Below are 14,991 nucleotides of genomic sequence, written 5' to 3' on the forward strand. Positions count from 1 at the left end.
AGCCTCCAATCAAGCTGGCAGACGTGTCAGAAACGTCTGGGTATTTCTCAGTTCTCGAGACTCTCACTTTGCTTTAATTCTTTTCTTTACAGAGCAACTGTCTGTACCCTGGGCTGAGGTGATAGCACATGTGTGTTAACAACCATAATTTCAAAATTAACTCCTACGTAATATGCATTTCTGGCAAAGCACTATGTGTTTGTGGTTTCGTTAGCGATTGACCGCAACTGCAGTGTGCTTAAGGTGACCTGCTTTGTTCTCAACTGCTCATACTTGTAAATGTCTTTGCTTCTGCACGTGATATTCCATTCAAAACTGTTTGTGATGTGCTCTGACAATTAAATGAAACAAATGTCGACTTTGTGAAGGCAGCTGTGGGTTCAGACAGGACAGCTGAGAGGTCTGTTCCTCCCTCCTTGCAGTGGAAGAGAATGCAATTTTTTTCTGAACCAGGAAATATCAGTGGGGAGTCTTAGACCAATCTTGGATTAGGAAGAATTAACATCAGACTTTCAAGCACAGTGATACTTTTTACATTGTTTTAGGGACCCTCTTCATAGGGAAAAGGACATCATGTTTTACTTTTTCCTTTATAGTCTTCCGGCATAACAAATGGATTGAATGAGATGTGGCCAAAAGCCTACATTGTTGAGTTCCACACAATAATACAATTTAGGCCTGCTATTGTAATCTGAGGGGAAATTTCACCAACTTTCCCAGAACGTTTAAGAACATTAAGACTGTTGCACATAGAGACATGCATGCAGTAAAGCAGCTCAAACCCCAACCAGGGTTGATTTATCTTGTGAAGATCACTGCAGTAACATAACTATTTTTCATCCTGCTTCATACTGCTGGTTCTGGGAGAGGGAATCAAGATGGGACAAATTAGCCTAAATGAGGATACTTAGGATTTTCTCTTTATTAAATAGTTCCCAGATGTGGAGTCAGAGGGTTGCATCAAAGGTGTAGAACACAGAGAACTTGGCAGCAGCAGCTCCTCAGCCCAATAAAAGTTTGTCCAAGGATGTATCATGAATTTTTGTCTTTACTCAGATTAACTGGGATTTGACAGGGACAAGTCTTGAGCATCAATCTCGTGTGTCCAAAGATTGTTCCATAAGATTGTACTGACCTTTGAAGAATTACTTTATAAGGCTTTCCACCCTACAGTGGATTGGAAAAATCCATTAAAATCAGGCTAACTGGTGGAAAATAACTGCTAAAAGTGATTTCATCAGATTATGTGCCCCTGATTTCATCACATAATGCCACTATCAAGAAAATTGACTACCCTGATGTTCCATTGTTCCTATATCATTTTACATATCATCCCTTCTCACATGTAAGTTTGACATCTCTTTGGGGAAGGATTAGTCTTTCCTGTTGTAATATGTATATAGTGCCTAAAGGGTCATAATTTTTGGCTGAAACTTCAAGATGCTTTGCTGTATGATCAGTTAGAACTGCAAATAATGTTAATAATATGCATATATGCCTGTGAATATTCACTTTGCAGTATGTATATTTGTTCTTTGTTTAAAGTAGAAATTAATTTCCAAGGACAAGCACATAATTACTGTTATAATTTAATTAGTATTGTCACTTTTTTTTTCAAAAAAATAAATTACTATGCTATTATTGATTGAAGAACATAGGTAAACATGCATACATATTGTAGAGATATTTTAAATCTGTATTTTTTCATATAGGGTGAACAGAGAGGTACAGAAAATATTTTGTTAGAAGGGCAGGAGTTTCTCAGCAATCACGTAAAAAAGAACTGCAAAAATAAATGTTTTTGTGATAGGATTTCTGAGTGGGTTATTTTTATGCTGGGTTTCTCTACTGGGTTATTTCCACAAGTGCACCAGAGCAGAATAAGACCTGATTTTCTGATAAAAAGAAATTGACTGTTAGAAATTGCAGTTCTTAACCCTTTTAAAAATCTACTTTTAAGAAAATGCTTCATCTTCAAAGAAAAAATTAAACCACATGCGTAGTCTTTAAATGCTTATTACTGAGGCCAATCTTAAAATATTAGAAATAGATGCAAGCTATCAAAGAGCAACTAATTGCTTCTATCTACAAATACAAGGAGACTAAAATAATATGACTGATGGATAATCTGCTGTGCTGGCTATCAGAAATAAAAATATCATATTCTCCCAGTGAATGGTTGACTCTGATATTGAAGTTGTGTATTTAAATCCCAATGTTATCTTATTTAAAAAAAAAAAAAAATCACAAAAAGACACCAACTGATATCTCCCTTGTTAGTGAATTGGGATTGTGCTGCATTCCAAATACCTGGACTTCTCTAAAATCCAGTGTTACTATGTGCGAGTATACAAGTCAGCAGATAGCTACACACTGTTCTGAGTTGATTGTATTTGCTTGAACTGATGCAATTCTTAAGCAAATATTTGGCTAGTTCAGTACATAATTGGGAGGGGATGTATTTTTTAATTTTTTAATTTTCTCTTTATTACCATTATATTAACTAGCCATTCCAATTTTTGTGAAGTACTTTGTCTGTGCAATATGTAATCATTACTGTTCTTGGTTTTATCTCAGTGGAAATTAAAATAAACCAAATATTCAGTGACTATCTCAAAGCTACAAAAGGAAATGGTGTCAAAACTAGAGATGGAGTACTGCAGAATGAAACAGCAGAAATCTGGCACTTTGGTAGACCAAGATTTCGTCTCATTTTCCCTTGTCCCTGGATTTGAGTTGGATCAGTGTATTCCAAGTCTGAAATCATACACTGTATGAATCCATACAACAATACATATTCAGTATATTGCTTTGGACTCTGAGCCTCGTAGACTTCATGCTTTAAAAGTATGAGTCTTCAAAGGATGAGAGTGATTTATGAGTTATTTACATGTTAAGTGGTTGTTCACCATTATTCACTATCTTAAAAAAGACAGTGGCAGTTCTGATAACTAGTAGTCATGCAACTCATGATTTTTCTAGTACATATATTAGCCAAGTGCATCCAAATTCATTGTGTTAGTTTCTATGTAACAAAATAAGGAAATATAATTTTTCTATAGCAATGATGTTAACAGGATATACATTGTACAATTTGACAAGAAAGATGGAGTAGACAAGAATTTGCGTTGCAATATTTCGGATCTTACACAGAAGATTTTCAATATATTCGCATTAGGAATTCTTAGGTAAAGTGTTAAGCACATGTTTCACGTCCATCCAAAATCTCTTCTGAAAGAAGAACAATCTTTTCAGACATAGAAAAGATGCAAGCAAAGAAAAAATAAAGCTGTTACTTCTTGATTTATGAGTTAGAACAAGTTTCATTCCAGCAAAACTTGTATCTTAGCATTCACACAGCACACAAATGACACTGCAATATCTTTATATGATAACAGCTTGAAGTAGGCGGAAACATATCATGATGTCCAATGGGATTGGAGGTTGAATTTCATTTCCATCCAGGCGAAGGTATCGGAGGCGAGGGATGTTGCCATAAAACCCATGGTCTTCTGCTACAGAAATTGAGACTGGGCATATTTGAGTGCCATTGACACCTGAGAATGTAGATCAACACATTAGGTAATTTCCATGGGAAAAGTTCATGAAGATAAAATTCATTTAAAAAAAAAAAAATTAAAACAGGCTTCCACTAATATTCATATGGGAGACATTTGCTCCTATCAGAGTTGGAAAATGCCAAATTAACAATTAGTAGCTTTTTTGATCAAGTACATATTTAATGTGCTGCAATTATGAATAAAGGCCATTAAATGCATAATTTTATCTTGGACAGAGAAGAAACTAATTTAGACAACTACTGGGTAACTATTAATTGAGAAATAGCTCTCTGCCCACAGAAAGCACAGAACAAGGTTAATCTTGAGGGATTTTGAACATCTTACTGCAATGACAGTACATTAATTTACCTGCTAATATTCCCCAATGAAGATTGTGCATTCAAAATGATAACAGTATTAAATCAGAGGAGCTTTTCATATAGTGTCTGTAACTTTTAACATCTGTACTTTCTTGTTCTCTCAACTTCTTCTGTATAGTTGGTTTTAATTGCAAGAATATAACTGGTGCAATGGGATATTTTTCTTCCTAATCTGAAAGCAAACTAGCTCTTAAAATTCTTTATCAATCACACATAGCTTGTTACAGTTCAAATAAAATTTGAAACTATGGCTTTAATCATTACCCATTTTCATAAGAGTTGAATAGGTTGGGTTCTTTACATTGTCTCCTCTAAGTTACCTCTGCACTGTCACTTGGCTAACGTGCTTTTCATATTTTGTCTTCAGTTGTTGAATAGCGAGGCTGTCGCTGCCCTATTTCAGCCTCAAAATGGCCTTATTCTAGAAAACACTGAAGTGGTGTTTGTTTATTGAAGATGTCAAATTCCTTTGACCAAATTATGGTGTTTGGTGATTGATCTGACTGCTTGAGGATCTTCTTGTCCCCAGACCACTGGCAAAAAGTGGTTGAATGGAGAATGTGTGTAACACATTGTTTTTGAGCACAGGTTTTTTTAGCGGCCCAGAAATAGGAATAGAAAAGATTTCTACCATTTTTTTTTTCTCTCCTTACATTTAGCAATGATAATATTCACATATCTTTTAATTACAATCCCAAAAATTGGTTAAATGTCATGATGATTTTTTTTTTCCCCAAAAAGGAAAAAAAGCCACACCCCATTTTGAAAAACTGCCCAGATGTTTGCAACATCTTGGAAATGAACTTTATCCTTGTCATGGAAACTAGATAAATACATACAGTTGGCCACGGCCTAAAACTTTTATCATACCCATGACATCAAAATGTCTTTGCCTATGTTGTGAAATTTAATTAATGTTTATAAAACATTTGATATTCTTGGAAGAAACAAGCTGCAACTAATTTTTATGTGTGAAGCTACAAAGCAGGAAGCTTGGGAGTGAGGCAGTTGTTAAAAGTTTTACAAGTGAATTAACACTATGTAGTAGAAAATATCTGCCTTTTCAGGTTAGCGTTACTGTCCTTAGGAGACAAGATGGCTTCAAGTGTGTTCTAAATCTTTGTGTTCTCTGACCTAGAAACTATCCCCCTGCACTAGTTTTCACTGGGTTAATTACTCCAACCTTAAAGTGAAACAGCAGTTATCTAACCACAGGCCACCTACGAAGAGGTTGTTTCCTGATGATGTGTGGTATGGAGTGGTTTGTTTGGGGTTTTTTATTTTTCTCTTCCCATGAACAATAAACACTAATACCCAAACTATCAGAGGAGTAAAAGCGTCTCTCCTCTTCTCTTGCTATTCTGTTCATGGGTATATTGCTGAATTTTGCTTAAGCAGGAGGAACAGGGCAATTCACCCCACCTAAAATTATCTGTGTAGAGGATAAGTGTCAGTCTAAGTAAATCATTTACACTCTGTTTATAAACTTTGGAGGTAGATGAACACTTCCAAAAGGTGATTCACAGGTCCTTAAAATGGCATGATTATCCCTCTGCAATTGTGTCTCTCTCCATGAATCGAGTAGGTGGTCTATATGACTAACCCAAACTAGATACAAAAACTTGGATGGTTAATTCAAATCGGATAAATTCCACCTGTCAACAGTACTGTTAAGTGGTATAGTATTTAAAAATGAGACTCTGGAGCTGCTGAAGGGAAAAACTGCAGAAGAGGTTCTCATTTGTGGCTAATACTGTATGTCTGAAAAATCGCAGAAGATCCTGGGTTTTTTTCCAGTAAAACTCATAATTTAGAAACATTCAGAAAGTAAGTTGATCTAGAAGATAGATGAGTTCTGACATATACGACTGTGAGAGTATTTCTGTTCTATTATTGTAACCTTTAGTTGCACTCACTGTAGTCCAACTTGAATAGTTGAACTCCCTTTCTCCTTTTCATGTAACATTTAATGGCAGCAGCCATGCATCAACCTGGAAATCTGCACCTTTCTGGGCTCTTCAGCAAAGAAGTCAGCTCCAGCTATAGTGCAGACGTCTGACAATAAGTCAGGATGTGTAACTTCAACCATTTCTTTCCAAGTATCTTATAATGGATTCTGACAGACTGGCATTGCCACTTGGCCCAAGGACTTCTCCCTTTCACTACACGTGGAATAACATTAGGTCAGAGGAGATATTCCAATTTCCTGGTGTTCCTCGAGGGGAACTTACTGTTCACTCCCTTTTACCACTCCTTTGATAGCACTGTAATACCACCTGCTTACCCTTGCTCACTCACTGCGTCATAATTTCATGCCTTCTCTTTTTGCTTCCTCTACTGCTCCCCTTTCTGTCACTTGACATCTCCCCAGAGCCTCACATGTGTATCTCATAAATAAATATGTAAATATGTGTGTTCTAAAATGCCATGGAACAAGTGTCGTGTGTATCTGTTGTAGCCATAATTAGTTTTGGTTTTATGTTGATTTTGCTTCCAACTTTGAAGTACTTTTTTTCATCTGTGCATTGAGATCCTTGGGGAAAGGACCACAGGAGAAATCCTGGTTCCACTGAGACCAATGATGAGGCTATCATTGACTCCACTGGGCTTCAGGGTATTGCCTTATATCTTCATAAATGGTCTCTGGAGAAATAAGGTCTTGGAATTATATGAAGAACTGATGTTATACAATAACATACAATACAAAGTAGGCAAATAGTATCTACACAGAAATTTTGATGTCAGCTCTTGCAATGCCAGCAACGTAACTACGAACGACCAAGAGAAAATAAAGCAGCAATGGCAGGTGTGCGGGGGTATCTGGGAATTAATATCATAAAAAGGGCTTGTACTGCACATGTAAAAGTAAACTTTTAGGAGGACTCTTGTGAAGAAACCAGATCCAGGCTTTTACAGTTATTTTGTTTTCAAATGTTTTACATAGTTTATCTTAAAGTAATGACTGATCATCAACTTCCTGGGTTTAAGAAGACAAAAACACTCTGCAGAATTAATGCCACATCTTATTACTCCTGCCTGATGGAATTACATTCCTTATTTGAGATCCTAAAGGCCCTTTGAGATATTGTCTATTAGAGCAGTGTCTCATGAAGACTATGTTGTTATCCCTTACCTCTTGAACACTTATGCTATGTGGTAAAATGTGCCTTACATAATACCTGCATTTCATTTAAGGTGTTAGGTTGCCTTTTTAAATATTTTTGCCTACTTTATATGTAGTTTCTAAGAATAATTTATTTTTTTTAATTAAAAGCAGAATTTTGCTTAAGTTAGTAATGAATTTTGAAAAATGGTAAAGGCATTAAGGAGTATAAGGCTTGTGTACAACTATTGTGATTTAGGCCATGTGTCATTGAAAAGTAGGATCTGAATTTGCACATACTACACAGGATGATTTTCATGGTTTTAACCTTCCTTAAACTTATTTAGGAAAGGAAGATAATTTGGCAGTTCTTTAAATACTACCTAGACACAAAACACTTCTTAAACTGGACAGGTTACATTCCATTGGCTTCAGTTTAGTGTCCATTTAAATTGACAGGAGATAAAGTCTGCACCTGAGGTCCTGCAGTGAAGCAATTAAAATAAATCCCTTTGTAACCAAGGGGCAATGAAATATGTTCAGTAACAGCATATGTCATAAGCCCTGACTCTAATTATCTGTTAGAGTTCTCACAGGCCACTTAAATATGCACCAGTTGTACAAAATTGATTTTTTTTTACAAGGTTTCATAGATTTGTTTTGCAAAATGTAGTGAATTAACCTAAATTATTAACAGCTACCTTCCTTTAATATGTCCTTGTTTCATAAAGAAGCCAAACCATTATTTTTATTATATTTGTGAACTACAGAGACACAAAACAGGAGTAAGGAACCATTTATTCAATTAAATCACCATGATAGGAAGACAAATGTTGAGACTTGGTTACCTTCTGTGCAGTGATAAATAGAAAGTCATCACTTTGATTTTGGCTTTTGGCATGAAACAAAGGATTTAAGGTCTGTAGGACTTACTGAGCAGATACTTTACCCAGTGTCCCTAACCACCGCATCCCCGCTGTATCTGAATCAATCTGGAAGCAGTGCTAGAAGCAGAACTATGACATGAGAACAGACTTCTGTTGCCTTGGGTAAAAAACATTGTCTCATTTATACAAAGTGAAAAATGTTAGAAGACATTTGAGGAGATAAACCTTAGTAGGACAAAGATTCTGTAAAGTCAGTGAAAAGATATTTCATGAAGACTAAACCCAAGTGTCAGCATTTTGTGCACAGTAAAGAAAAGATGGGGAGGATTTTCAAGCCTGAAATATTCAATATCCAGTCTAATTAGTCATATTTAAAATACATTGTGTTGACTACAGCCAACGTTTTAGTCTGTTTTAAGGGTGCCTCACCTTATGCTCCTCCTACATAATTTAGGCGGGCAGAGAGATAGTCAGAAGAACTGAGCACACAGCAATTCTTTTAGTTTAGTGAAGTCCCTAAGGTGCTCTGGAACTTTGAAAATCTAGCAGTCGTACAGACGTGGATTGAATATCCTAACTTGTTGCACCTACTTTTTTATTGTTCTTTCTTGCTTATTTACGCCTAACCTTTCTGGGGAAAACTGAATTTGTTCCCACAGAATGGTTACTGGCATGTATATAGCAAAATGTGAATGCACAAATTCTCCTTAATCCACTCATATTTCTGATCTGCTTGCAATGTGTTTTTTCTGTATGCATATGAAAATTTTTCACATGTGGTATTACTTCCATGCGCATATTTGGTTGTCATATTTTAGACCTGACTTGAGAACTGGCCTGTGGGAGGTCCTCTTGCTCATCTCCCTATAATCTACAGCACATTTTTAATCTCTTTATTTCAAAGAGCATTTTGGGTAGTTAAGTAGACATTTTAAAATAATTATGTCTTGGTAGGATCCCACACTGACAATACACACTTACTTTTGATTCTGTTGTGATCAAGGTGAAGGTGCTCGAGATGAGCATTGATTGGTGGAATTTTAGTGAGCTGGTTGTGAGACAGCTGTAGATCTAGAATAGATGAAACATTAAACCCATTTGGAGGAATACCGTCATCAGATAATTTATTGTAGTTCAGCCTAAGGAAAGTCACTTTGGGTATTGCACTGAAGTAGTTTTCTGGTATCACTTCAATGGAGTTGTTGTCCAAAAACAGCTGCAGCGTGTTAGCTGGAATGCTTAAAGGCATTTTCTTGAGTGAATTTTTTGCTATGTTGAGTTGCATGAGATTGTTGAGTCCTTGGAAGGTGTCACTTTGAAGTGCGCTGTCCAACAAACTGTTCTGGTGCAAATCTAACATAGTAAGGTTTTCCAAGTTGCTGAAGACTCCTTCTGGGATTCTGGAGATTTTGTTCCTAGCCAGTCTTAGCTGTTCCAGGCCCACTGGTAACGGGGCAGGCACCTCTTCCAATTCGTTATCTTCAAGGAATAAGTAAAGCAGCCTTTTCAGCTTGCTCAGCACACCACTCCCAATTCCACTGTTGGTGATCTTATTCTTGTTCAGATTTATCCATCTCAGATGAGTGGCATTTACAAAAGGTTTCTCCGAAATTGTTTCAATTAGATTGTTTTGAAGATAGAGGTACCAAATTCTTGCTGGGATTGCAGGTATTTCTTTAAGTCCTTTGTTATCACAGTATAATGCATTGGGGAAACTAGGAGGACAAAAGCACTCTTGTGGACACTCAAAAGTGTAGTGAGACCAATGGTCAGGATCCAGCTCATCATAAACTTGTCTCACAGTTCGAGTCCACACAGCATTGACCAAAAATAAGAGCAAAAGGCTTGTATAGACTTTTAGAGTCATTGTTTGCCTTGGAAGGGGAGAAACACAATTAGCTGTCTCTCAACAGAAAACTCTAACAGCACACTAGATTAACAAAGCAGTATTACATAGAAAATAATATCCCCTTTATAAACAGCCAGATTCTGTCCTCTGTGGTATTACCTATGGCATGTTAAGGAAAAACTGAACAGTAATATAAGAGGTATAAGCAATTCAGTGCTATAGTTGAAGAACATTTTCCTGATTCAAGTTAGACTCCACAGTGGCTACCAGTTTAACGGATGTTCATGCAAGTGTCACTTCAAAGAACCTGAAAACATGGATCATTTTTCTGATATTAAATCAGTGCTTCTTATACATTTGTTTAAGTTTTCCTGTACAGAGCTATAAACTACTTTATATAGTTTACCATCGTCAGTAAAGCTATAAATACCATGATGATATAAATACTATTGTACTCAGCGTTCTTCCTTTTAAAATTAATTGTACCCTCTTTTCTGTTTTTCCTCTCTCTTAAATTATAATGGCATCTGGTTTCGATTTTCCAGGGTCTTTTCTCATCACAGAAAAGTGAAAGATCAAAGAGTGTTTTAACAGCTGTTTGTTGGGCATGGTCTTAAAAAGCTTGGAGGGAATATGTTTGAGTAATCCATTCCCCTCCCTCATTCACTCTCTCATATCCAAAGTTATGAATTTACTTCTCTAAAACAAACAACCAAAACAAATGCCTGATCTAAATGACACAAAATGTAAGTCCTAACCAAATTATATCATATACACTCACGCATCTTGTATCTGTTTTACCTACTTAATTATTTGCTTTGTTCAGCGCCTTCCACCATTAAACTATGAACAAAATCGTCAATGATAATTTATCCCAAAAGGAAATCTTTGTGTAGCACAAAACCAGTGCTTCAGAAGCTCTGTTATCTTGCTCACTTTCTGATGAAGATTAGCAAGCACTTTACAATGCAGAGGCAAGAGACTGATAGCTGAAATATCTGGTCAAAAATAGGAGGTTAGTTTTGGCAAAAATAGTATTTAAATAAAAAATAAATTCTCTCACAGAACCAGTAAGGTTAAGAGCTCTGTTAAGTTGCTGCATACAATATGTAGTCATTTTATAGTTTTCAACATTGTTATTAGCAGTAACAAGTGCAGTTACTTCCAGCCTCAGAAACTGCTATCTGGAAGCATTCCAAAAAAAAGACAAATAAAATATAAAGAATAACATCTCTAATTTACACAGTGAAATGGCACCTTCTCACTGTGTAAATATTCATAAGCTTAATAACATTTTAAAAGAGAAATGTAAAGTAATTTACCTTGTTAGTTAAGTTCCTGGAGCTATCTGAAGCCAGTTAGAAATCACTGTAAATTCACAGCCTTTGGCTGCTAACCACTGTGTTTTCTTCCTGTCCTCCTAAGAATTAATAGCATATAAAACTTGAAGTACATGCTAGAGTATTCCCAGATGTATTACCATACACACCTTATTAGCTATTGTTTCTAATTTGACATTGCTTCAGAGTTTGGGCTTACCTCAGCTTTCTTGGATCTTCTTCTGTTTCTATTGGTCACTGTTGTTAGACTGTAATAGCTTGAGTCAGGCTACAAGCCGTGTTCTATGAATACAGCCTAATATATACGCATCAGTGGCTACAGCTTTTAACCCCTAAAATAACTAAGGCACCTCAGCACCTAGGCAGGAAAAGACAGGAAACCGTGACTTTAATATCAAGCAGCCACAGAGCTGAAGGCATTTGATTTTTACGTTTTAGCAGATGAGAGGAACTGGTCTAGATGAAACAGGTAACACAAAATGTACCTTTATTCAAAATTTTTTGCCAGAAGATATTTTACACGCAAAGCTCGCTTACATCATAATTCATTCTCATAATACCTGAACTGGCCACAAAGAATTAAAAACAGTGCCATCTGTTTCTACGGAAATATTTTATTTGATTTTTATCAAACGCAGATGCTGCCATGCCATTTGAAGACATTATTCTTGATTAGGAAAAGAAGATAGCAAAAGCATTTGCTAAGAATTTTTTAATAACGTATTTTCATTTCTTTAAAGATTAAACCATGCCTTTTCCTTTTTGTTCAGAGAGATATTTACATATATTTCATACTCTCCAGTGCCTCCTGCAGTGAGGTCTGGTTTTAATTATGAAGGCACCAATTAATTATCTTGTTTTATCATTGATCTAAAGTAAACTCTTTCCAGCCAACTTGCTGTCCAAGGCATAGACACATATTTCTCACATTAAGTATTTTGGAGCATTTTTGTTTTCTTTTTTAGTCCAAACTTAAAGTAACAACTTAATGTCAGGAAAACTAGCCACGTTCAAAGAACAATGGCATAAGTATTTTAAGGAAAAAGCTAATGAATATATTGAAAACATAAAATATACCCTGGTACCTTTTATGAGTTTATATTAGTTTTAAAATTTAGTCATATAATTATTTTAATTCAGTTTCATCTAATTTATTTTAACAATAAAATCTCTAACAACTTATTTCATAATATTCAATATTTTGCTTTCTCAACTAAGAATGCCTCAAAAGAAGTTTAGAAGAAGAGCAGACAAAAGGATAAGTAATAATAATAATAATAATAATAACAATAAAAAGCAACACATGGCAGCTTCCGCTGACTTCAGCAAGGCTAATGTTAAACATGTCATAACATGTTTTGAAAACTATATGTTTCCTTTTTGTTTAGGAAAAAATACATTCTTATTACTAGTTTATTTTTATATGGCTTAAGTACGTGCTTAAAAATAAAACAAGTGCTTGAGTGTTTCACTCTGTTAGAACTCCAGACCCTGCAAGATCTCTTAGAGTTTATTAGGGCTTTCTTATAAGCTAGGTATAAAATTGATTCCTTCATGCATACTAAGCTGAATATTTCAAAAGTTTAAAATTACATGAAATGAATTTACATCTATACCTAAAAATAAAGGTTCTAGATTTAAGCATATGTACTAATTATAAGCACAAAAATTAGATGTATTAACCTTTTCATTATGAGTGTCACTTTAAATATCCAAGCCTTAAAACGTTTCCTTTGACCTCCCGCAGCAATGTGGAACCACACATCAGTGACGAGGAGTCCACGGAAGAGAGGTGAGGAGGGAGAGGTGGAGGCACCACTCTGTGAAGGTTAAAATAGTTGTGTGTTCAGTTGTGAGTGATTTAAGGAGGCTTCACCATGAAAAGTGCATCGATGATTCTTGTAAAAGCCAGGCAGTGCAACGTGAAACCGGTTTGCGTTTGTGCTACATCTTCACAGAGTGTGCAGAGAGGACACAGAGGCACTGAGGTCTGTTCACCATTAAAAACGAGCCAAGACATTCACAAATCCTTATACTGAAGGGTTTAAAATAGTGAGTCCTGGTGGCAGATATCTGTTGTGACATGCTTCAATGCAAGTTGCCAGATGTTGCACATTTAACAAAAAAAAGAAAGATTGATTTTTCTTATGCTTCATGGGGGGCTGAATTTACCCTTTAACCTGCTAATCACGTACAGATGTTCATTATGTTATCATCACAGAAGTCACGGGCAGAGGGACTTGCTGGTTGCCTTGTGACAGGCAGTGGGACTATTTGTATGAACTACTGATCAGCAAGGGAGAGGCACGGCACAGTCTGCCCTTTGTGGATTTGGGCGCCACGTATTTGATCCTTATCAAACAAGTACACTGCCATCCCATTCAAAGAAGCAGTTCTTCACTAGAAGACGAGAGCGGAAACATGCGCTAAGACTTTCTGAATAACGTGAATTTTCATTTCTTCTGATGCAAAGAAAGGAGAAGAAAAATGACAAGAAATATCCTCACAATCAGGAAGAAAGAGCATGATGACTGTAATATGTATTCTCTTGTGCACTCAAAACTTTTGGAAAGATCTCTGCAGGAACAAGCTATTGCTTGGGTGCCCAAGCAGACTTTGCAGTAAGTCATGCTTTCCATGAAACCTTCAAGACTACACACATATTCTCCATCATGCATTTGTTGTGTTCAGTCCTCCATCATCTGGTGTTACTATTTATTATTTAAAGGGTGCAATATATGGTGATAAAGTTTTACAGCCTAATAAAAGGCCATGGCCAATATTTTAAAAAAATGACTAATGGTTTAGGAGGCTTTTTGTTTTGAGTATCCAGCCTGAGACACTTTCCAGGGTCTTATTTTCAGTAAGAGGGGGCTAAGAGTTTCATGTCAATTAGGTTGGTTTTAACTTGTGAAGCTGAGCAATCAAAGGCAAATATCAATGAAATAAGAATAAGATGAGATCACAAACAATTTCCCCAAAACTAACAGTGTACAAGGTATTTGCATGACAATAAAAGGAAGTAGAAAAATTATTACAATAAAAATACTGTGAATGCTCTCTCTGAGAATTCTGGAGACCTTTTAAAAGATACTGCTGGGAGTATTCTAGTTTTAGGAAGATGTCTTAAGCTATTACGGGTTTTTTTTTCTCCATATGTGTCCTGGCAATCAACATTGTTAATCAATGTAATAAGACAATCTATATTTTAAAAAATCAAAAAGTGAGGTGCACCGACAACCGCAGAGGGTGGTAACATCTCCTTGAGCAGAGTGATGTATTTGCTTGAGACTAGAACTGCCCACAAACTTGAGAAAGACTAGAAGAGCTAAAAAGACTGGAGAGACCCATTGAGAGGAGATATGGACAACTGGGAGTGCTGTAAGAGCTGTTGTTCTGTTTCAGCATCAAAGTTGCTGACGGTGAAAGAATTCATTGCTTGCTTTCAGTAATGGCTGCCATATGTCTCAGATTTAATACGAAGCAAGGTCTGTTAAACATCAAGCATGTGTATAGTTCATCACCAGCAAACCCAGGAGTATACTGCAAGCAGACCTAATTCACCAGCCCTGTGGATTGCTTCATTTAGCAAATGCTGCAATCCAGTATGCCTAATTTGGGTACTGGTTTACTAAAATGCTAGGTGTCTTGCTCCAAAGGACAATCAGTTTATCTGAAACATGCTTTTAAATTCCCTTCATGATGACTAGAGAAAAGGTGATGCTTCAAAGGCTGATGAAGAGACTAAGTCCAGTTTATGTACCCTTCACCACATACTCTACTGGCAGACAGCCACGCAGACCACTTAAGGCGGGTGTTTACATTCACTCAAGGTTCAATCTGCCTCTCTCACTTCTGAAGACTGGCGTGTA

The 14,991-nt window shown here is 36.2% G+C and overlaps 1 protein-coding gene across 1 annotated transcript; it reads right to left on the reverse strand.

Moving 5' to 3' along the window:
* Window positions 1–1,613: 1,613 nt before the first annotated feature.
* Window positions 1,614–11,482, reverse strand: KERA (keratocan). Its single transcript, XM_075748467.1, has 4 exons — window positions 11,319–11,482; window positions 11,102–11,199; window positions 8,912–9,804; window positions 1,614–3,557 (listed from the first exon to the last, which is right to left on the reverse strand). The coding sequence occupies exons 3-4, from the start codon at window positions 9,795–9,797 to the stop codon at window positions 3,385–3,387; spliced, it is 1,059 nt and encodes a 352-aa protein (XP_075604582.1). The 5' UTR covers window positions 9,798–9,804; window positions 11,102–11,199; window positions 11,319–11,482; the 3' UTR covers window positions 1,614–3,384.
* Window positions 11,483–14,991: the final 3,509 nt, after the last annotated feature.

The sequence above is a fragment of the Balearica regulorum genome, chromosome 1 (genome assembly GCF_011004875.1).
Source record: "Balearica regulorum gibbericeps isolate bBalReg1 chromosome 1, bBalReg1.pri, whole genome shotgun sequence".
NCBI classification, from domain to species: Eukaryota; Metazoa; Chordata; class Aves; order Gruiformes; family Gruidae; genus Balearica; species Balearica regulorum.